At 47.2% G+C, this 22,588-nt stretch overlaps 1 protein-coding gene across 21 annotated transcripts in view; it reads left to right on the plus strand.

Moving 5' to 3' along the window:
* Positions 1 to 22,588, plus strand: part of APBB2 (amyloid beta precursor protein binding family B member 2) — a 339,655-nt gene that overhangs the window by 311,198 nt on the left and 5,869 nt on the right. For 17 of the 21 annotated variants that reach the window (XM_033105673.1, XM_033105672.1, XM_033105682.1 and 14 more), the window contains 5 exons: positions 13,363 to 13,477; positions 16,817 to 16,904; positions 17,577 to 17,660; positions 19,084 to 19,199; positions 20,829 to 21,008. In XM_033105673.1, the coding sequence (XP_032961564.1) occupies positions 13,363 to 13,477; positions 16,817 to 16,904; positions 17,577 to 17,660; positions 19,084 to 19,199; positions 20,829 to 21,008 (583 nt within the window). Of the gene's footprint in view, positions 1 to 3,702; positions 3,852 to 13,362; positions 13,478 to 16,816; positions 16,905 to 17,576; positions 17,661 to 19,083; positions 19,200 to 20,828; positions 21,009 to 22,588 lie in introns of those variants that run through there. The other 4 variants (XM_033105691.1, XM_033105678.1, XM_033105680.1 and 1 more) reach the window with 2 other exon arrangements.

The raw sequence follows: 22,588 nt of genomic DNA on the forward strand, positions 1-22,588 counted from the left end.
TCCTAAGAGTGTACATAAAATTCTAGGTCTGTGCACATTTCTTTTTGGAGTGTTTTCGTCAGATTCCGAAAGATTCATGACCCAAAACAGGTTAGGAACCTTCCCCTCAGCTGATTGCTTTACTGCTTAGCAACAGGCACAAGTCCACACTGCATGCCGTCATGCTGTAAAGTGAGAACCACTGTTATTTCCATTTTGCAGATCAGGAAACTGAAGAACAAAGAGGCTGAGGGCTTTGACCAAGGGCCAACAGCTACTAAATGCCAGGGACAAAAAACAAAAATACGTGAAGCTGGGGGGACAATAAACTGTCAGGTTCAGGAGTTGGCTTGAGTTTTTGTGACATCGAGTTTTAGTTTTTACTTCATTGTCACTGGAGAAGGCTGGCCTGTGCTGGTACTCAAAAGACCCCCAGTGGAAGACAAGCATCAAACAGGAGCACAAAGCAGTGAGTTCTGCAAAAATGGAGAGAGAAGCACAGTGGTAAGTCTGCTTTCTGCGCTCAATTTGTGAAGAGGAGACGCTTGTGTGGTTGTGTGTTGTGTAAGAAGTAGGTGGCTGTACCGGGGATTGGGAGATGCATCCTCTTCCAAAAAGCTGGAACAGACATTGTCATTCTGGTGTGCTGTTTATTTTGAGGAATTTCCTACTCATTTGTATGACCAGTTACACATGCCAAGTAGTTCTCTTATGTCGGGCTTATTTTAATGAAAACAATGCCAGTTACTCCCACATTCATTTTCCCAGGAAACAGCCACTGAGAGCAGCTGATCAGGCAGCCTTGGGTGTACAGCTGGTGTAGAATTAATCCTGGGGTTTCGTTCTTCCCACTGGTATCTTGTACAGTGAGAAGAGAGTAAGCTTGTGCCTGACTCTAAATTTAGCCTTCTCCGCTCCCAGAATGTACGTCTCGGGCAGAAGCCCAGCTCTGGGCTGATGTTTTTTCTCCAGCAAATGTGTAAGGTGTCAAATCGCTAGAGCAGCTGCCACTGTGACTCTTTTGCATTTTTTAAAATGACATTTCAAAGATCACTCTAAAGTCCCTCTTTGTGGCTAGTTTTCACTTTGACACTTAAATCAAGCAGTGTCTATTAACCTCAAAAGATCTAACCTTGTTAAAAGTTTGCGGTGTTGTTTCTCTGAGTTCAGCCTTCAGGGAAAAGCACAGTGGCTACATATCAATGTTATTAAGTGAATCAGTAGTAATGGGTCTGAAAATAATGGGTCTTAAAATAGCCAAGGCTCCAATAATAATTATACACAAAAGAAACAGATAGTATTCTTAGGTCTCTAGATTGAAGGTTATTGGGCGGTGTTTTTGCCATACACACACTAGGCATAAGCTTTCTATTTAAGAATAAAACTTATAAACATTTGGTATATATCACGAGCTCCTCAAAGAAATGCTACCTTCTCATTCTTTGTATTATAGAAAGAGTCAAAGGACTTCAATCCTTTTCTGGTAAAAATCTGAGCACTAGGCAATTCCTAGACCATCTATCTAATCTGAGATGAGAAGCCCAACACTCGGAGAATGGAAGTGACTTGCCTGATGTTTACCAACATTAGACTAGAGTCCAGGTCTTTGGCTCCTTTGCTGACGAGCTGAATTGCCTGCAAAGACTAACTTTAATGTGAGGCCGAGGGGTCATGTGTGGGAAGTTACGGCCCGCGTTGCGTGGTCAGTGGTGCCCGGCACATCCAGGGAGAGGGCCACAAATCCTTCCCCAGGTGACCTCCCTTCCATGGGAGACATCTCATCTTAAATGCTGCCCAGTACAATCCAGCTGAGACATGACACCGACCGGTGACGCAGTGGTAATCACTATAACGATGCAGGTTATTGCACTTTGTTACGTGCCAGGCACTCTCTTACACCATCTCATTTCATTCTTATAATTGCCCTGAGCCAGGGGTCCTTATCCGTTTGTCGCTGATGAGGAAGCAGGGGCACACCATCTAACAACGTGCCTGGTACATAGGAGGAGCCCAGGGAAAAGGGAAGCGATGTACCCAGATGGGCACGGCTACCAGCAGGATTTGAACAAGCTCTGTCTACTTACTCAGCCTAAAGGGCCTCTCGGGAATAGTCAGCCGCCTTCTCCCTCTCAGAAGTTCACAGGCCAAGGAAAGGGAAGAGCTCTCAAATCGCAGGTTCTTTGCCAAACCCTTTGCCCCTGTGTTGAACACCTGAGTCATTTGGGAGACAAACCACGAGATGGCTCTGCAGGCCTGTGAAGAAGTATTGCGTACCCCTCGTGTGCGTGCTACAACGGCGGGAGTGAGAGAGGCCTGCAGACCCCTCAGACCCTGACCTTCCATGGACCAGCTGTGTGACCTTGTCAAGTTCTCAGTCTCTCGGAACTTGTCTCCTTTTCTAGCAGAACAGTAATACTGACCTTGTCAGGTCGCTGTTCGGGCAGCACAGAGCCAGAGCTCAGTGAAGGGTAGTTGTTGCGGACGTGACGAGTCGTCACGTATGTTCCAGTGCTGCTCACCTGTGCCTCGGGGCGCGTGCATCACACTGGTCTCCCTCAAATGCTCAGGTACATATTTACCCATTCGGATTATAAAAGTCAAATGGCGCTTATTTATAGTAGATAATATAATTAAGCAAATATAAATGAAATGAAACCCTCCATAATCCCTCCTCCCAATAACAGTTGACTGTCTGGGTCTTATGTTCCAGACTTTGTACTACGCATATAGCAAAATACACACTCAAACTTTGATTTTCGTATGAAGCCATGTATCTGTGGCTTGGATTGTTTGCTTGTTGGGTTTCCCCTACGTAGTACTATTTCACGATTATTGTTCTCTGTCAGGATGTATAGCTCTGCCTTTCTGCTTAATGATTAGGGCTTCACTGTCAGGTGTGCTTGCTGTTTCCCACCAGGATTGTAGCTCTCATCTCTGCAGGGTCCTGCTGGCTGCTCTGTGCCCCTGGCCGCAGGGCACCTGAAAGAGCAGGTTTCTGTGGAAGTTGGGTTCCTTCCTTGCCTGCTTGTTCCCTGGTGCTCCCGCCTCTGCAGACCAGTTGCTTTATGTGTAATGCATGCACGCAGCCGACTCGGCTCTGTTCTCGTGCCCTTTGGAATTGGCTGGGACGGGACCAGAAGGGGGTGGTGGACACTCTGGTTCAGGAAGTTAACTGCCTTCATTAGGGTCACCCTGGCGGCTCAGAGCAGCTCTGCACAGAGAACTCTTAAGTGTTCGGCCCCAAGCCCCCGAATTGCTCTCGGCTTCTCTCCACATCCCGCTCCTCTCTTTCCAGGCACATCTGTTTCCTCACCGTTTTGCGCTTTCATTTACTGGCACTCCCACTCCCCACCTCTACCCTTGACCTTCTGCTTTGTCCCTCTCCCTCCTGCTCTGTCGCTCTCTCCTGATGCATTTCAGGAAAGTACCTAGGTTATAATGTTGTCGCTCTATTAATAGAATGTCAGGAGTGTTAGTAAAACAGGTAAGGCTGTTTCCATATGGTTTTTATTGGGAACAGGTGGAGCTGGAAAATGAAGATAAGTGCTCTGCCGCTGTTGACTGCAAACGGTTTCCTGTATTGGACTGTGATATTTTCAGCTCGCTTACCTCCCCTGGCTGATATGTTGCCTCTAAGCTCAGCTGGCATCTCCTGGCTTCCTCATAACGTGGCTCAAAATACACACTTCTGTGTAAGAGTTCAGCTGAACTAAGCCCTGAACGGTTATTAATTGCAGCCAAGTTGGGAAATAAGGTGGGGTGTCAGTGCTCAGCGTTGCCGTTAATGGGACTGTTTTATTGACCGGATGCGTGGGAATGCTAACGTGTTGTTTCTGCTCTGTTCCCTCATGCCTTCCCGGATTCAGAGAGAGGTAACCAGCCGCTTTTCACTTCTCCCCCTCCCGGTGTCCGTGTCTGCCCAAGCTCACTTGCTTTCTTCATGCCGTGTTACTGTCATCACAGCCACCATTGTCTCTGAAAGGCAGATCTTTGTTTTGTTTGACTTTTTCTCATCATCCTAACGTGTCCCACATTATTTAAAATAGAGTATGGAAGTGCATCGGGGTCCCTCATCCTCTGTTGCTTTTCACCGTGTTTGGGAAGGTGATGGGCAGTGTGATTCAGTGTAACAGGAAGTTGGTCACTGTCTGTAGTGGCTGAGAAAAGTCTAATCATATGCTAGGGAGTAAACGTGATGGTAATACTTAGGTTCTGTACCATGTTACCTAAGGAGGCTTTTCATGCGTCTTGAAGAACTGATGTTAGGACTTGCTTACCTTTTGTGTTCTCTAAAGTTCTGTCGGTAAGGTTTAGCTCTAGGCTAATAGCTAGAAGGACTGACTGATTTTAATCCCAATTATTAGCCAAAACATATGGAATTCTTCTCCCTTTGCACATCTAGAAGAACATTACTATGGAAAGCATATAATTCTAAAGTGAAAGGCATTTATGCCTCAGATGTGTGCATTTCTAGGGCGCTGAATGCCAGCCTGCCCGTGTGACTGACTGGGGGCTTTGAGCTCCACTGTTCTGTAGCTCTGTCACTTAATAGGGGCTCCATTGTTGATGGAAGAAGAAAGTTTGGAAATTTTCCTCCTTGGAGGAATGACTGTGGTTACTGGTGGGCCAAGTAGAGACACAGAGGCAATCTCCTCTTTGAGTTGTTCGAATCCATCTCGGGTAAACCCTCACCGGCTTGAGGCTGAGCTGTGTCCAGCTGGTGGCCCGTTTCCTCCCTGAGGATGAGCTGCTGTCTGTCCTCAGAGGTGAGGATGGAAAGGGACATAGCATAGACTGGGTGGGGAACACTTTCAGGATCGCTGCTCCAGCTCCAGAGGGTATGAGTAAGAGAATTTGCGAACTTCACCTTGGGAGGCGGTGCAAGGATCTGGAGGACAAAGTCTCCCTCATCTAAAGTAACTGAGCTCCGTCATCTAAAGTAAGACTAGGGCTGTGCTGTGTGAGCCAATGGTGAGGATATTTTTAGATGTTTGCTAGTTCCAGGCCTGCCCATTGAGTAGCAGTTGCTCTGAATATTAACAGTAACATTCTGTTCTAGAGAGGGCTACCCATCTGGTCAGCCCAGGGCCACCGGGGTTATTTGCTTGTGGTAGAATTTCAGAACTGCTGTTTGCATAGCCTGTGTGGTCTCATGCAGGTACCTGGTGTAGGATTCCCTGTGGAGAATGGGTGTTTACCCAGGTGATAAATTCCTGGGATGCACCTTTTAGAGTTTAAGAACTTAGTATCTTTTTAAGCTTGCAAGGAAGGAAAAAGAGTTTCCCAAGCTAGAGTCTGAGCTTTGTGAAATTAGTGGTGCCTGCATTTGGTGCATGTGCCACTGGGTGAAATTAAAAAAACAAAGTCTCGTGTGTGTGTGTGTGTGTGTGTGTGTGTGTGTGTGTGTGTAAGAGAGAGAGAGAGAGAGAGAGAGAGAGAGAGAGAGAGAGAGAGAGAGCTGTGTGTGTAACCCGCTGGCTGGATTGGCTGCCTAGGAACATGACATTTCTCAGCCCCCTTCTCCCTCTTCCCTTCTCCCACCCCCAAAACAAGATTTTCAGAGTATAATCAGAAAATACGAGCAGTGCAGCAAAGAAGAGCAGGCAGTCTTGAAACAGGACCCGTCCTCCCTCCAGGCCCTTTGCAGTTGAAACAAAGAGGAGAGAGAAAGCCCTTTATCATAAAGTGCTAGAAGCGGGATGACGGGGTGAAATCTCTTTGCTGCTGTTTTGTCCCTGCTTGCAGCTGAGGCCTGGCCCTGCAGTAGTAACGACTGGTGACTTACGGATAGCTTCTCAGAAAGGTAAGCCCGCAGCAAAGGGCCTTGAAGTACATTCAGCAGCTCTTCGTGCAACTCATATGAGTGCAGATGGTTATTAAAGCATCTTTCATGGGTAAGAAGACAGTATTTCAAAGTGGGTGTTTTCTTTGACTTCTTTTACCACATTGATAATCATAACTACCGTTCATCAAAAGCCTGTCACGCGCCACCCGTAACAAATTCCCAGCATCAAACATGGGTACTTGACCTGAGCAAATACGGATTCTGTGAAAGAAGGTATCAAGTCGTGGAGATGTAGTAAGAAACACTGACAGACGGGGTTTGGGGAGAGAGTGCGTGGCAGGGAGTCTAGTAGAAAGGAAGGGAGAATGATTGCCAGACAAGTCTGGACCGTCGTGTAGCTGACAAGGTCCGCTCGTCTGGGGTGCTCCTGAAAGCAGAGCTCGATCCCACAAGCAATAGTTGCAGGGAGGCAACTTACAGTTCAGTGTTTAGAAAAAATACGTTTTGGCTCACCAGAAACATTCCAGCAATGGAACAGACTGATTCATTAAGTGAGATTTCCTATCACTGAAATATTCTAAGTACCACCTGTCCGGGCTGCTGTAGTTGGGAGTCTGAAATGTTAGCATAGGTAACCGGGAAGAGGTCTGTCGATGCTTCTTAAACTCCTTTGAGGAGGATAAACACATAAGCAAATTCCATTTACGTAAGAGAGTTACTGGGGCGAGATTTAGGGAATGGGTGAGTAGTTCTACCCTGGCTATTTTTTGATAAAGCATACTTGAATAAAGAATTGTTCATTCGTTCCATAAAGATGGATTAAGCCCTTACAAGGTGATTAAAATGCTGTTCAACTGGAACAATAAAAGCAACCTTTTGTCCTTTTTCTTTGCTATTAAGAAATTTGAATCTGTCATGTAAGATGTCTTAGCATTGACCTTTTTCCCTGGCAGAACTTGAGGCTGTTTCTCTGGGGGAATTATTACGGGGAGAACAGCAAAAGGAGAGGAACGAAAACAGTTGGACACACAAGGGCTCAGCAAACAAATGGTGAAAAGTAGTTGATTGCTGGTCCTCGCTCCTGGTACTGTTTGCAGAAGAGACACAAGAAGCAATAGCTATAAATCTTCCACTTCCTGGATTATAAAAGAAACTCAGTGATTCCCATGACTTCAAGAAATCAGTAGGATGAAACTCCATGTGTGGGGAGTAGGGGACCCCACCAGCACCTCTTTTAGCAAATGGCTCCTGGCCCAGTGTTGTAAATGGAGTGAGCTGGAGCAAAGGATAAAAATGGTTCCTGCTGCTGAGTGTCAGGCAGAATGTCTCAGACAGACAGACTTCTAGAAGAATTTTTTTGGAAAAGACAGGACATGTGTTGTGACTGGACCTCAGAGATCATTTGGGCCAGCTCTGGTTTTGTAAATGGGCACGTGAGGCCCTGGAGGTGCATGTGCACTGGGGCACCTGGTCATTTGGGAGTGGCACAGAAGTCCATCTCAGCTCTCTGAGATGGGACACTCTCGGTGCGGCAGAAGCCAGGTAGCTGCAGCCCAAGTGCCACTGGCAGCTCTGAGGAGAGAAGGGGGCTGGGAGTGCCCTTGAGGGCTCCACAGGTGAAGGCTCCTAAAATGCCCCTGCAGCACACTGCCCCGTACCTCACCCAGGGTCAGAGCCACTGTGGGCCCTGCCTGGCGTGTGACACCCCGTGGCACCTGATGCGCTTTCCTCCCAAATTCACACACATGAGTGGTGCTGGGCTGATCGCGAGGGTTTGGTTTCCACAGTCTGTCGGGAAGACTCTAGCTGTGGAGGTTTGTTTATCATAAAGCAATTTCTTGTCCCCCTCAAAATACAGGAAAATCTCTAGACGATATTAAATTGTTCTTGCATGTGGGCAGAGAGTTTATGGGCTTTCAGGATCCTGACATTGATTGGACAAAATGTCTGTCTGAAAGGCTGACAGGGTGACGTGCTGACCGTTGCTGGAGTCGGAGGAAGCGGCTCAGGAGTGCATCGATTCTCCTCTCTACTTTTGTGAATGTTGGGAAAGTTCCAAAATGAAAAGTTTAAAGAAAAAGAAAAAGTCGTGTGTACTCTGTTCTTTTCACTCCTACACTCCTCGGTCTCCTGAAGCTGGGTCCCAAATACCATTCTCCAGAGAAAGGGCCCAGGAGCCAGTGTCAGTCACCGCAGACCTCTTTGTCGCTAAGACCAAAGGGCCCGTCTCCAGCTGCTCAGCCTCTGCAGCTCTGGAGACTCCTTGGGAAACAGCCTTTCTTTGACGTCTTTGGAGCCAGCCTGTCCAGCTTTCCCTTCCCAACACTTTCTCCACCCACTCATTGGGCCCCCAGCTTCAACTAGCCCTTTCAGTTCCTCTCTTCCTCGGGTTTCAGGCCTTGCTTTGTCCTTTCTTGTTCTCCACACTCCCGTCTGCTCCCTACTTTAGGGGCTCCATGTCCACCTGCTTGGGGGGCCTGGCCACCTGTTGCCCCTCAGTCACCTCCCACTTACTGTCCAACCTGGAACCCATCACCTTCCTTCCCCAAATCCCTCCCCTCTCCCTGCCCCAGGGATGAGGGTGCTTAGTTGTCCTGGGAGGGACCCCAGAATTATTCTTGATTCTCTCCCTCATCTACACCTATCAGTCCTGCCAGCCGTCCTTTCAGTACCTCTCTTCTGTCTGTTTCCTCTCCCGTTTGCATCATGCTAACTTAGCCCGCGCCTTTTTCATCCTCTCTCACCTGGACCATCACAGGAGCCCTCAGTGTCTCCTTTCTTGACCCACTGCATTCCCCCAGAAGGAACTTTTTAATACACATGTCAAATGGGCTCATGTGCCATATTACAAGGCGTGGCTGGCTCAGAAGAAGGGCCGGACTCCTGGCAGGCACAAGGCCTCGCTCTGCAGACGGTTCCAGACAACTGTACAGCCTCCCCCAGCCGCCCCGGGGCCCCTCACCACAGTCCCACGGGCATAGGCAGAGACTGGAAGTTCTCCCAGCAGTCTGTGGGCTTTCTTCCGTGCCTTTGCTCATGCCCATTGGAAGGTTCTTTAAATCATCCACTGCCCTTCTTACCCTGGGGAGGTCCTTATTATACTTCAAGATGCAGCTCAAAGCTCACTGGACATCCATATCATTAGGCAGTGGGCTTCCTGGGCTGAGACCTTGTCTGTCTGTGTTTGCATCTCTGGTGCCTGGTGCAAAATAGTGTGGCTCAGAAGGTATTTGCGGAAGTGAATTAAATACCTTTTTTAAAGATGAGTCTTTTATACTCTAGCATAATTTTGTTAAAAGAGAAAGCCACCTGGCAGCTCTATTAGTTTCCAATTGCTGTAACAAACTATCACAAACTTAGTGACTTCAAGAAACACAAATTGTCTTACAGCTGTGAGAGGTCAGAAATCTAAGATGGGTCTTATAGGCTAAAATCACGGTGCTGGCAGGGCTGTGTTCCTTTTAGAGACTCCAAAAGTAAAGTGAGTTCCCTTGCCTCTTCCAGCTTTGAGAGGCTGCCTGCCTTCCTCGCCTCATGGCCCCTTCTCCTGTTTTTTCACTTGGAATAAAAGTGCCTTCTTCTTTTCTTTATAAACCCCATGTCTGGATCCTTCATCACATCTGCAAAATCTCTTTTTTGCAGGTAAGGTAACATATACACAGGTTCCCTAAATTAGGACATGACTATCTCGGAGGGTCATTATTCTGTCTACTACAGCAGCCTTTTTCAGAAGTCAGGTGCTAAAGAGCCAAGCTTTTAGAACAACCAACCAGTTAAGAGATGGTTGAGTTTCACTCTATAGAATAGTGAGATTAGATCAGCCATATATTTCATTGCACATGAAGGAAGTTGTTCAACTTGTCTGAAAAAGAGGCCTTACCACCTCTTACAAATCCCCATGTTAGGAACTTGCAGCTATTTGAAGATGACTCGAGATAATGTTTCCTGGCAATAAAATAGAAGAGACATGCAAATCGCTTGACCTCCGCAGTGAGGAGAGGAGAAAACTTGTTTTTTCCTGGGAAGCAGACACAATCCCCTGAGGGTTTGTTACTGGACTTACCCACTCTCATGGACCTACAGATTTCTACCACCCTGGTTGTTAGCCTGGTACCTGGGAGGGAGTAGGAAAAGAGAAGGCTGTAAAATTGTTCAAATCCCCTAAACAAAGCCTGTGGCGACTGAACTTTCCCTTTGGGAAGGTATGCGTTCCAGATGGTTGTCTTAGGTGTTCATCGCTTTCTCCTGAGTCAGAAGAAAATGAAGATTAATAACAATTTTTTAAAAAATGACTCCTAAGGGATTGCATAGGAAATAACAGAGGGCACAGAGCTGAATCTGGTAGGAGTGATCTATTCCCTATTGATCGGGGCCTGTTTCATCCTCCCCCCTGGTATCCTTGGAATTGCCTCACCTGTAGGCCAGCCAGCAGTCAAGGAGAACGTGATGGATCTGGAAGCTTACACCATAGAATATCAGAACCAGAAGGGACCCTTGGAAATCATGTTTTTCATGATTTTTTTTTTTTTTAATATTCTCCCTTAGAGATGAGCGTAGACTCCATCCCAAGGTTGTCTGCCTCAGAGGAATCACAAATCGGACTAGAATTTGGGTGGCCTGAATCCCGACTCATCCCTTTGGCAAATGTCACTGTTTCTGAGAGAGGACAGGCAGAGTTGAGACCCGTATAGTAACTACAGCTCTTACCTCTGTAATGAGATCTTATCCTTTGTAGTACAGAATTGAAGTATTGTAAGCATTTAGACACAAGCAAAGTCCTGAGAGCCAGAGGGCCAGGCCGGCTTCTGGGCAGGACTGGACAGAGTAGATGGAGTAGTGCCCTCCAGACAGTGCAGGGAGGTGAGCGGCCACCAAGTTGAGGGGAGATACCATGAGTGGACACGGAAACCCCCCTTTCAGGAGCAGAGGGGAGACTCCTTAGTTGGAAAAATGATGCTGGAAGAATTGATGGGACAAATTTTGGAACTCCTGAGATCCAAGCAAAGATTTCTGGACTTTTTTCATGAGTGACCATAGAGCTTTGAAGAAATTTGACCTCAAAAAAATGGTGGCTGAACATGGACTCTTGAAGGACAGGAGTTGTATGGAGTGAGACAGTTTGTGTATTTCTTTAGGATCCATCTAGGAAAGAAGAGTAGCCAGAGGGAGGAGGGCCCGAAACAGGCCTTCCCTTGAGCACGGGCCCCAAAAGTGATGTTTTCTCTCCATCTCTTGTTTGAGTAATATGTTGCCTTGGTGGTGGTTGAGACTGGGCTGGAAAGGCCAGAAGAAAGCAGCATGGGAGCAGACTGTTCACCCCCAGTGTCTGGGCCCAGCTCCTCCCTCAGCCCCGCAGCTCAGCGCCCTGTCCTGGGACCCTTCCATGCCTCTGACCAAGGGCCAGCTTTCTTGACAGGAAGTCAGGGTGTGAGCCACAGACTCTGTGCTTACGGGAGAAAGGAGCCCGCGGTATGATGACCAGGCCTGGACGGGGCATCAGGGATGAATGAGGCACACTCCTCTTCATGGAGCTTCAGGGAGTTGTGGGGCAGATCAGCTCATCAGCAGACACCTCTGGTGGCCAGTAGAGCCAGGCAGCACCAGGAAGGGTGCTCACCCAGCTTCAGCTGAGGCCAAAACCACGGCCAGAGCAAAGGCAGGGACGTGGGAGCCTGCTCAGAACAGCTGAATGGTGGTAGGGCCGGTGAGGAAGGGGTGGGTTCAGGACGTGTTCAGGAGGTAATACAGGCTGAACGTGGGGGGTTGGTACAGAGGGTGAGAGGGAGTCAGAGGTTCTAGCATGGAAGACACCAACTCAGATAGAACACGAGGAAGAAGAAGGTTGGGGATAGCGGACATTGAGGGCAGGTGTGGACAGGCTGAGGTTCAAGTGCCTGTGGGGCAGCGAGGTAAATATGCCCCCTGATCTGGAGCCTGGACTTAGGGAGCCCCACTGCGGGGCTGCCTGGGCACGGCAAGGCGAAGGGGTGCGGTGGGGGACGGGCTTTTCCAGCCCGGCTTTCATGATGGCCGGTTGCCTCCAGTGCGTTGATCCCTTTGCCTTTCCAAGGAAGCCAAGGATATTTTGAGGAAAGTATCAAACATAGTCTGTGAAAAGACCTCCAGTTCTCACATTAAGAGACAAAAAATTTTTTAAATTCATCTGTGGTTTATCCACAGACAGTATCCTGGCTTAGCAATATACGCACCGAAATCATTGCCATCTATTACTAGAGGGGTACATCTGAACATTTATTTTTCATAAACACTTTGATCAGAAACCACTGCCCTCCAGTAATAGCAGTGAGAAATTTGGCATGGTTCTTTTGAAGCCAGGTAATGTCACAGTCAACGTCCTTTTCATCAATAAAACAGACACTAACACCCGCGCCAGCTGCATGCTCGCCGCGGTGTCTGAGCCAACCTGTCTCCCTGAGCTCGGGGGTGTGAGAAGTGCTCTGGTGCCCCTGGCAGGATTTCAGTCTGTGGCGTCTCTTTGTGTTCCAACCCACCCTGTCATTGTCGGGCATCTTCGTCCAGCAGCTCTGGGCCCGATCCCTTCTCCGTTTACACATCAGAGCCCATTGTTTTCCTTCTGCTGTACTGCTGTGTTTGTCACAATATCATTCATACAAATTCATGTTCTTCTCAAGCCTGTGTTCTGTTTTGTAATCACAATATTTATCATCATGGTATTTACTGTTTCTCTAGATAGAAGCTTTCTTTAAAATTCAGTTTTCATTAAGAGTTGTTAGAGATTCTAGGAGCATAACAGACCACTTTTGGGGAACATTGGACAGGTGTACCTCATTTTTTTGCACTCCCATTTTATTGCATTTCGCAGATAACTGCATTTTTTACAAATTATCAAGCCAGTCGATGGGCACCGTTTTTCCAAAAGGCTTAGACAATGGTTAGCATTTTCTAGCAATAAAGTATTTTTAATTAGGGTATGTACATTGTTCTTTTTAGACATAACACTATTGCACACTTAATAGACGACGGTATAGTTTAAACATATTTTATATGCACTGGGAAACCAAAAAATTCATGTGACTCGCTTCACAGCATTGGTCCGGAACTGAACTGGCAATATCTGCCAGGTATGCCTGAAACTTCAGTGGAGGTCAAAAATGACCAAACTGGAGCTGTCCTACTTTGGGAACATTATGAGAAGGCAGGGTTCATTAGAAAAGACAATAATGCGGGGAAGAAATGGAAGGCAGCAGGAAAAGAGGAAGACCAAGTAGGAGATGGATGGACTCTGTGAAAGAAGCCATAGGCCTGAGTCTCCAGGAGCTGAGCAGGGCCGCTGAGGTCACGACAGTGTGGACATCACTCATTCCTAGGTCGCCAGGAGTCGGGGCCGACTCAATGGCATGTAACACACACATGCCTGTAGTTGTTTTACTCAGAAACGAATTCCTGATACCCATAAAACTGTTCCTCTTTTATGTATCTGTTGACACTTTTTTTTAACCATTGCCTCCCTGTTTCCCACTGACATGCTGGCTACTCTCTCAGTTAACGTTCATCACCAGAATGTGTATTGGTTAAGTTTCCTTTTTCTAATGTACCGATAAATTTTGTTTGCACAGAGACTTTGCTTATGTAGCAAGAGACAAAGATACAAGAATTTTGAAATGTCATGTATTTCGATGTGACACACCAGCAAAAGCCATTGCCACGAGCCTCCACGAAATCTGTTCCAAGGTAAGGTGGGTTAGGGCCCAGTGGTTCATCCCTTTCTTTTTTTCTCACTGCTCGAGCAGGGAGAGGAGTGTGAAAGGGCAGGAGAGTGGGCACAGGAACCTACAAACTGAGCCCCGGAGAAGCAGGCAGACCGTGTCTTCAGCCAGCCTCGGGGATGGCCTCTCGCTGCGTGTCAGGCCTTGTTCTAGGTGGCGCTCCATCTACAAAAGGAGTGGAGCCCTAGTGCCGCCCGCAGTCTGGGGGTCTAATAGGACAGCACAGTGGCAGTGGCCTCGTAGCTATGTACAGTGACCCCAGCTGGAAAACAGGGCCAAGGAATCGGGACAGATTTCCCAGGAACAGGGCCACCTCATCTGAGAGTACAAACAGAAGGGACGGTGGTGAGAAATCACTTGGGGTGCCTGTGGAAATGCAGGCAGCCGAGGGTTCCCATGAACACACACTGACTTCATGAGGACACACAGCAGCTCATGGAAACTAACCAGCTGTGAAGCAGGGCTACGGTCTCTGCCTCCCAGTGGTGACGGTCCGGCTTCCTTAAGCTTGCGAATGAGAGCAGGCAGTCGGCATCACCATTCCAACCTCGTTCGCTCGCTCCCTCCCTCGCTCCCTCCAGCACAGCATCCCTAAAACAAGCATTCCCACCCTCTTCCCCAGCACTTCCATTAACGGGTCTTGTACTTTTCAGGAGACGGTTCCGTTATTGAGTGTCTCTGGATGTTACGGAGCTCTTTCTTGTGTTGACCTGAAAGCTTCCTCTCTAGAACCTCCATATATTTACTTGAGATCTGAGGTCTGCAGCAGCACAGATCGATTCCTGCAGTTGGTCTCTGCTGGGCAGCCCTTTGTTGTGTGAAAATATTTGAGGTTGTGCCCGGTGCCTGGCACATTTACAGGTGCTGGACCAGTATCGCGAGTCTTTCTGCTCCTCACTCCCTCCCATCTCCGGAATCCCCACACTGCCTCTTAGCCACTTGCAGGTCACGTGGCTACCAGCCTCCTCACCTGTCCTCTTCTGGGCATAACCTGGTTGGTTCCCCTGAGTGAACAGTGTTCCCACAGTGAGCAGGGGGAGAACAGACTGTGGGTCACCCTGTCCTGTGACCTTCAAGGATACAATACTGGGGTGATTAACGTTCTTAGCAACCACGTCTGCCTCTGGCTTGTATTCACATCGTAGGTGGCCAGACCCCCAGGACGCTGTCACCAACTTCCTTCAGCCAGGCCTTTCCATTCCCCAAACTTATGTACCCAATCTTTTAAAAACAGGACTTTTCTGTCACCTCTGTTGCACATCACCTTTACGGTTTTGTGCTGACGTCATGATCCAGCCTCACTCTCACAATTCCTCCCAAGCTGACAAAGCCCAGGCCATGGCCACCACCATGGCCCAGGCTAGTATCTGAGCAGCAGGAGCGGAGCAGGTGCAAGCCACAGTTCTTGCAGGAGGGGTGGGGCAGGGAGCTGTCCCCAGCCCCCAAAGAAACAGCCCACCAGCCTGCTGCTCTGACCCACGTGACAGGGACACGCAGGGAGGTGCCCATCTTCACATACTTGCATTCACAGGACTGGAGCGTGGCTGTACCTTTTGCAGGTTTCATTTTCTTCATTCACGCAACAAATATAACAACACTGTTTATGTGCCAGGCACTGTTTGAGCAGACAGCAAAGACCAACACAGAAAAAAAAGTCCTTGCCCTCGTGGAGCTTGTATTCTAGTGTAAAGCCGTCCGTCAGAAACATTGCCAGGCACAGAGTAAATGCTCAATAAACATTCCTTTTTATTATCGTCAGCCAGCAGCCTCTTGCCCACTGCCCCAGACACATCTGGAGATGGCGGAGTAGAGCTCTGGGAGGAGTGGAAAGCATGGCTTGGGGTCATGCAAGTCTAAGCTTCTTTCAGTCCCTAAAATTAAGTAAAGGAGACGTTATTGTCCCAAACAGAAGAGAGACAATTTGGAAGACAGCTGACAGATTTAGACAGTTTGAGAATAACAACAACTAGAGCAGCTACTACTTCTGAGTGCTTACATTTAATCCTCAGAAATGATGATATTATCAGGAGCATAAATATTGTTATCATCCCCATGGACAGTGGAGGAAATGAGACACAAGACGTCAGGTGACTTGCTCAGGGCCCCACAGCCAGTAGGTGGCAGAGGTGGGATTTAAACCCATGTACAGTACTGCTTTAGCCGCAGTTTCACTTTCTTCATTGTCAGTTACCCATGGTCAACCTCATTTCGAAAACATTAAATGGAAAATTCCAGAAATAAAGAATGCGTGTGGTAAATTGTGTGTCACTCTGAGCAGTGGAGTGCAGTCTCTCACAATCCCACTGTGTTCCACCCGAGACGTGAGTCCTCTCTCTCCAGTGTCTCCACCCTGTGTACGCCGCCCCCTGTCAGGCACTCGGTAGCCATCTCAGTTATCAGATCAGCTGTCATGGTATCAGTGCTCGTGGGCAAGAAACACTGATTTTACTTACTAACGGCCCCAAAGCCATTCACATAACTTTTATTACAGCACTATTGTTACAGTTATTCTATTATTTGTTGTTAATCTCTTACTGTGCCTAATTTATACATTAAACTTCACAGAGGGTGACATAGGGTGCCAAAAAATATATATACACACTTTAAGAAAGGAAAACTGTGTTAAAATGGTAATACTCAATATATGCCAATAACAAAAGATGAATACAGGTCACATTTGACTTCTGCAATTACAAGAGGTGCTCAAAGTGGTTACCATCAGCGTCCAGACACTTCTGATTATGGCAAACTACTGCTTGAGCAACGCTGACCAAGTGTCCACTTGTATACATTTTTTTGGCACCCCCACTATGTAGGATTTGGTACTATCCGAGGTTTCAGACATCCACCGAGGGTCTTGGAACATGTCCCCCATGGATAAGGGGGAACGACTGTAATCTGTCCCCAGAGCCCTGAAAGCAGTACCTAAAGGTCGTCATGCAGAAGCACTGCGGGAAGTCCATTGCTCCGTGTTCCACTGACCATAGTGAGCCAGCTGGTCCACGCATGACCAGAGATGTTTGTTTGGGTTCTTTTAGTAGAAATGGGAGTCTGGTGAATGGAAGAATAAATTTCAACCAATTAGGCGACTCTTTCTATGAGGGATAGTCATTCACCTCTTATTCCTAGAGAAAATGAGCACTGTTCTCCAAATATGCAGCTCAGTGATTCAGGGCTGGTAAGTCAGGCAGTAGACTAAAGCTGGTGTAAGTTGGAAGTGAAATCAGCTCAGGCACTTGACCGGCTCGAATAGCTGAAGACTTGGGGTCCGTAACCACAAACCAAATCTGTGTTTTCTCTTTAGATTATGGCTGAAAGGAAGAATGCCAAAGCCCTGGCCTGTAGATCCTTACAGGAAAGAACCAATGTGAATCTCGACGTTCCCTTGCAAGGTAGGTCTGCTCCCTTCACGGTGGTACTCTCCATCCGAGTCGGGAGCCACAGGCGCTCAGATGGTTCCCTGGTGCTTCTAATCACCTTAAAAATCATTCTCAGCTCAACAAACGTGCTGAGCCGTGTACTCGGTGCCCTCCCCTGGCGTAAAGTTGATTTTTTTTGTCAGGATTAGGCATGAAGGACCAAGATGATGGGTTTTGTTGTTGTTGGACAAGATTAAAGAATATTATCTAGTGGTTTCATGGCGCATGTAGAGCCGGAGATGAGGCCCAGCTAGTTAAAAAATATGTGGGTTGATATGGGGGTGGGCGGGGCTCTTTATTTCCTGGGATTGCACCCTTTGTGGTTTTCTCGGGGCACACCCTCCAAATAGCACATCAAAAGCTGGTACTCAGCATGCATCAAAGAGATAGTAAGAGCTTTAACACAACACATAGATTCCAGTTTCTGCTTTCGAATGTTTTTCTACCTAGAAATGAAAAGTTGAATGGGATTTTGATGGATAGAGCCCCAGGTGTCTGTTCTTATAGAACAATGGCCTCGCTGACCTCAGGAAACATAGGACCCAGTGACACAGGGGGTGCATTCCGGATGACCCAGAGTGGTGGCTCTTTTCTATGTGTATGTTGAAACTACTGAGAAAGATGCGTCACTTTTGTTCTGTGCAGTAGATTTCCCAACGCCAAAGACGGAGCTGGTGCAGAAGTTCCACGTGCAGTACGTGGGCATGTTGCCCGTCGACAAACCAGTCGGTATGTGAAACATTTAGTCTTTCCACTTTGCAAGTGTTTGGGAGCTCATGGGAGGTGTTCACCATCCCAAAAGGGTAGGTCTGCTGTGTCACTCCCTTTCCTTGTCTTGAACCAGGCCACTGCACTGGCATGTGATCCCCAGAGTATAGGGACTTTGACAAAGCAGGCACATGTTTCTCATTTACCCAGCATTCCAGAAATGCATGGCCCACGTCTGTAGAGAGCTCTGCTGTTCTCAAGTGGGGCTTCCATCTCTGGGGCCAGGGCACCTTGTCAACTGGTGGGCAGGTAGGAAGGGCTGAGGGAGCCCTCATGCTTTCCTTCCAAGGTGTGACCCAAAAACACAGTGTGGCAGTTCCTCAAAAGGTTAAACATAGAGTTAACCATTTGACCCAGCAATTCTGCTCCTAGGCATATACCCAAGTGCAATGAAAACCTCTTCACACAAAAATTTGTAGGTGAGTGTTCATAGCAGCAGCATTCGTAAGAGTCAAAAACTGGAAACAACGCAATGTCCATCAACTGATGAATAAAATGTGATACTGCTGTACAATAGAATTTTATTTGGCAATAACAAGGAATAAAGTACTGAAACATGCTACAACATGGATGAGCCTTGACAGTATTAGGCTTAAATGAAAGAAGTCAGTCACAGAACCACATACTGTATGATTCCATTTGTATGAGACGTCCCAAATAGCCAGATCTCCAGAGATAGAAATTAAATAAGCGATTGCCTAAGGGTAGGGGGTACTGGGAGGAAACGGATGACTCCTAAAAGGTATAGGGTTTCTTTTTGGGATGATGAAAATTTTCTAAAATTGATTGTCGTGAAGGTTGCACAACTCCATGAATATACTAACAACCATTGAATTACATACTTTAAATGAGTGACTTGTATGTTATGTGAATTATATCTCCATGAAGTTGTTATTCCCATCCCCACCCCCCCAAAAAAAAAACAGCTGTGGGAACACCCAGCAAAAGTGCCCCATTGAATAGCACACACAACCCTTGTAAAGGTGCCACCACACTTGGCCTTATTTAAGTAACAAAGTAAGATAAGGAAGATTGGGGTATTCTGGTAGATGCTGGCTTTGGTTGGGTCCCCTTTTCCAAGGCTCTATGCTTAGAAAAAAGGTTGCATTTGCTTGAGTGCTATTTATACACTCGGGGCTGGGGAACCTTTGGCGAGAGAAAGAGGAAGGAGTACTGTGGTGTGATTAGATAGGACATGACAGGCTATGTCTCTGCAAGTTCTCATTACCCTTCTTTCTGAAAAAGCGGGCTTTTCTTTTCTTTTAAGCAAACATGAGTAATGAAAAGTCTCCGGGGACTCTTAAAGAAAAGATCCGTTTGGACCCACATTTGAGAGTGGTAAATAGCTTTAGAGCCTTTTTTCAGTTATCCCTTCCATCCATAGGAATGGATACCCTCAACAATGCCATAGAAAGTCTCATGACCTCAGCCAGCAAGGAGGATTGGCTGTCAGTGAACATGAATGTGGCCGATGCTACTGTGACTGTCATCAGTGAAAAGGTAAGAAGGATCGAAGATGTAGTTTGGCCTGTCTCGGTTACGGTGAGGTTTTGGATACAATAGTCTTCCATGAAACTTAGACACATAGCCAAGGCTTAACCTCTGGGGAGTTGTGCTTGCTTATGGTTAAAATAGCATACATTCGAAAAAACAAAACACAAAAAAATGTGCCCATTGTGGCTGGCTCTCTGCACACCCTTTCTTTCCTCTGCACTCGGAAGCTCCTCTTCCGGTGATCCTGCTTCTTTCCTCGTATGCCCTACAGATGGAAGTCATTTGCTAGAAGTGACTGTCTGGCCCTAGCAGTAGCTCACTAATGGTTTGGTTTTTCTGGCCACTCTCTTAGCTCCAGTATTGACTGAGCTGTGTAGTCTAGGGTTGGGGCGCAGGGGATGCTTCTGTTATGGAAAGTCCAGCAGTTTAACAGTAGCAGGGGCTTTTGGTCATCTTGAGAAAGGCCAGCATTAGCATCAACTCAAATTATCCCAGTTTTGTGATTGAGGAAGCTGAGGCACAGAGAGGTTAAGTAACTACCCAAGGTCACAGAGCTAGAAGTAGCAGGGCCAGGATTTGAATACAGGCAGTCTGGCTCTAGACTCTACCACTTTCTGCCTCTGTGAAGGACCTGCCACGGAAAGACCACAAGTCCTTGGCCTGCTCTTCTGTCTACTAGCAGATCACGTTCAAGCCCAATTCATCTTCTAAAGAACAGGACGATACTCGCTGACCCTGCCTGCCTCTCCAGCCTGTGATGCTGGATTTTCTTTACATCTTCAGACGTATCATGCCGTTTCCTACCTCAGCTTCTTTGCAAGTTCTGCTCCTTCTGTGCTCCACCCCTTTGTCTTCCCCAGATTTCAGCCTAAACATCATTTCTCCCAAGAAAACTTTCTGGCCTCTCAGACCAGCTTAGCTTGCCTGGTAAACAATCCCGTAGCACCTGAGTGCATACTTAATAAATCAAGGTGTTAATGATCCAAAAGTCAACATGCTGGATGGGTTTACTAATTTAAAAATTGCATGTGGCTGCTGCAAAGGACCTGGTGTTCATAAGAATGAATACTGAACAGTTCTTTACACTGTGTCATATGGATACCATATGGATACCAATTTGTGAAGAAGAAATGACATGGCAATTTTTTGTTTTACATGGTTTTAGATAGAAATACGATGCAATGTGCTATTTAGCTTGGGAAGAAGAACTGGATGGGAAGAGATCCGTGGCTCTTTTTCTTTTCTCTGAGTGCTCTGGGGTTTCCAGTGGGCTCACCTGGCCAGTGAGGTCCTGTATGGGCCAGACGTTAGAAGTATACATGACATCATCCTACCCGCAGTGAACTCACAGGCGTGGAGCATAGTGGACAGAGAATGGAACACACATATGCCACGGTTGCAGTACATTTCAGAGCAAGATTAAGTGCCAGAATTAGACACCACAGCAGTTGTAGAAACTGGCCTTTCTAGAATAATACAAGTTGTTTCTAAGTTCAGCCTGGCTGTGTGTTTTTTTAGTACCAGTCCCTATAGACGGCTGCTCTAAGCTGGATTCTATGGTTTAAGGTCCGAACGTGTTTGTGATGTTGCCTGGCTCCTCAGAGAGAGTGAGCTGCTGAACAATGTGTCTTGCAGAATGAAGAAGAAATCTTAGTGGAGTGTCGTGTGCGATTCCTGTCCTTCATGGGCGTCGGGAAGGATGTCCACACATTTGCCTTCATCATGGACACTGGGAACCAGCGCTTTGAGTGCCACGTTTTCTGGTGCGAGCCGAACGCCGCTAACGTGTCCGAGGCGGTGCAGGCCGCCTGCATGGTGAGTGGTCCCACTGCACAGTTGTCCCTCCCTCACACCCCTGCTTGTGTTTTCTGTGCCATAAAGTAGAACAGACTTACTGATTGACAAGAAGAAAAGCCTACTGTCAGAAGTAACGCCTTGCTGTGTGACACCCTCATTCCTGTGGACAGAATCAATACGATAAGCAGTTTGCCATCTAAAGAACCAGGGACACCTGCAAGAGAAGGGCCGGATAGAGCCAGATTGTGTCAAGACCCCAGTATCATTGGGAAGGATGACCTTCCAAACCACAGATCTTGATCCCTAATTAATTTAGGTTGTGATCAGGAAATGTTGGTCATGCACGAGTTGGTGCTGTTTGGAACCAACTCAATACTTTTTTAAAAATGTACCGAATTATTTTTATTTCAGATAGTTTATGTGCATTGTTCTTACATATTTTATTTACTTTTTATCTGTGAACAAAATATATCTTTCCAACAACCATGTTAGGTAATTATTAGTTCTGTTTTACTTATGAAAAAACAGGCTCGGAGCAAAGCACAGGGCCCCGGGCAGAGTTGGTAAGTGATAGAGACTGTTCAACCCCACAGTTTCGGGGTCACAAAGCCACTGCTCTTTGCATCACGTATATTGTTTCAAAAAAATGAAAATACTCTATCATTCATCCTGCAAATATCCTTTGAGCACCTGTGATGCCAGGCACTGAAAAAGTTCAGGTACAAATGCAGGAACTGTGAATGCAGGCATCCACGCTGGTGCGTGGCATATTCCAGCAAAAGCCGGTTGGGTGGGTGGGCCCCAGTGGAAGGAGAGAGGTCCCTATCACGAAGTGCCTGTAATGTCATGCCACGGCATTCATCTTCAGCAGAGATTGTGAAGCAGCCGAGTGAATTGACCCTATTAGATTTTGAAAGTGTACTCCAAAACAAGAAAACAAAATGAAGTGGAGGATTGGTTGAAAGGACGAGGCTGAGGTGGGGAGGTCAGCCCGGAGACCAGGTGATGGTCTAAATGAGTGTCGTGGAGCGTGTAAACCAGAGCGTGGCAGTGGGATAAACAGGAGCAGGTGGCTTGAGAGACGGGCTGGGGAATGAGGAATGCTGGATTTTGAGTCCCCTGTGCTTTCTTTTCATTCAGTCCACCATTTATGTGCTGCACTCTCGGAAGGTTAAGTAAGATTAAAATATGATCCTTGCATTATGGAGTTCACGTGTATGGGGGAGACACGTGATACCGAATTCTGTTGGTGGAGAAAGTGTTATAACTACAAGTGTAACACTGCACTGGATTGAGAAGTGACTGGAGGAAAAAGAAATGGAGGTCCTGGAAGTGGATCGCTCACCGAGTCTGACAGCGAAGGGTGGCCTGCAGCACAGCATTGAGGCGTTTGCTCACCTGTTTCAGGGTGGGGGAGATTGGTGCGTTTTTTAGGCTGAGGGAAATGAACCAGTGAAACTGAATTGAAATGAAGTCATATGTATAAGGGCAAGGTGGGGGTGGTAGCGTAAGAGCCTGGGGGCGGGGCTTAGCCTGCTGATTGGCTTCGAGTGACTTTGACACTGGCCAGAAGCTTCCAAGAATCTGGGAATGAGTGG

The sequence above is a fragment of the Rhinolophus ferrumequinum genome, chromosome 5 (assembly GCF_004115265.2).
Source record: "Rhinolophus ferrumequinum isolate MPI-CBG mRhiFer1 chromosome 5, mRhiFer1_v1.p, whole genome shotgun sequence".
Lineage (NCBI taxonomy): Eukaryota > Metazoa > Chordata > Mammalia > Chiroptera > Rhinolophidae > Rhinolophus > Rhinolophus ferrumequinum.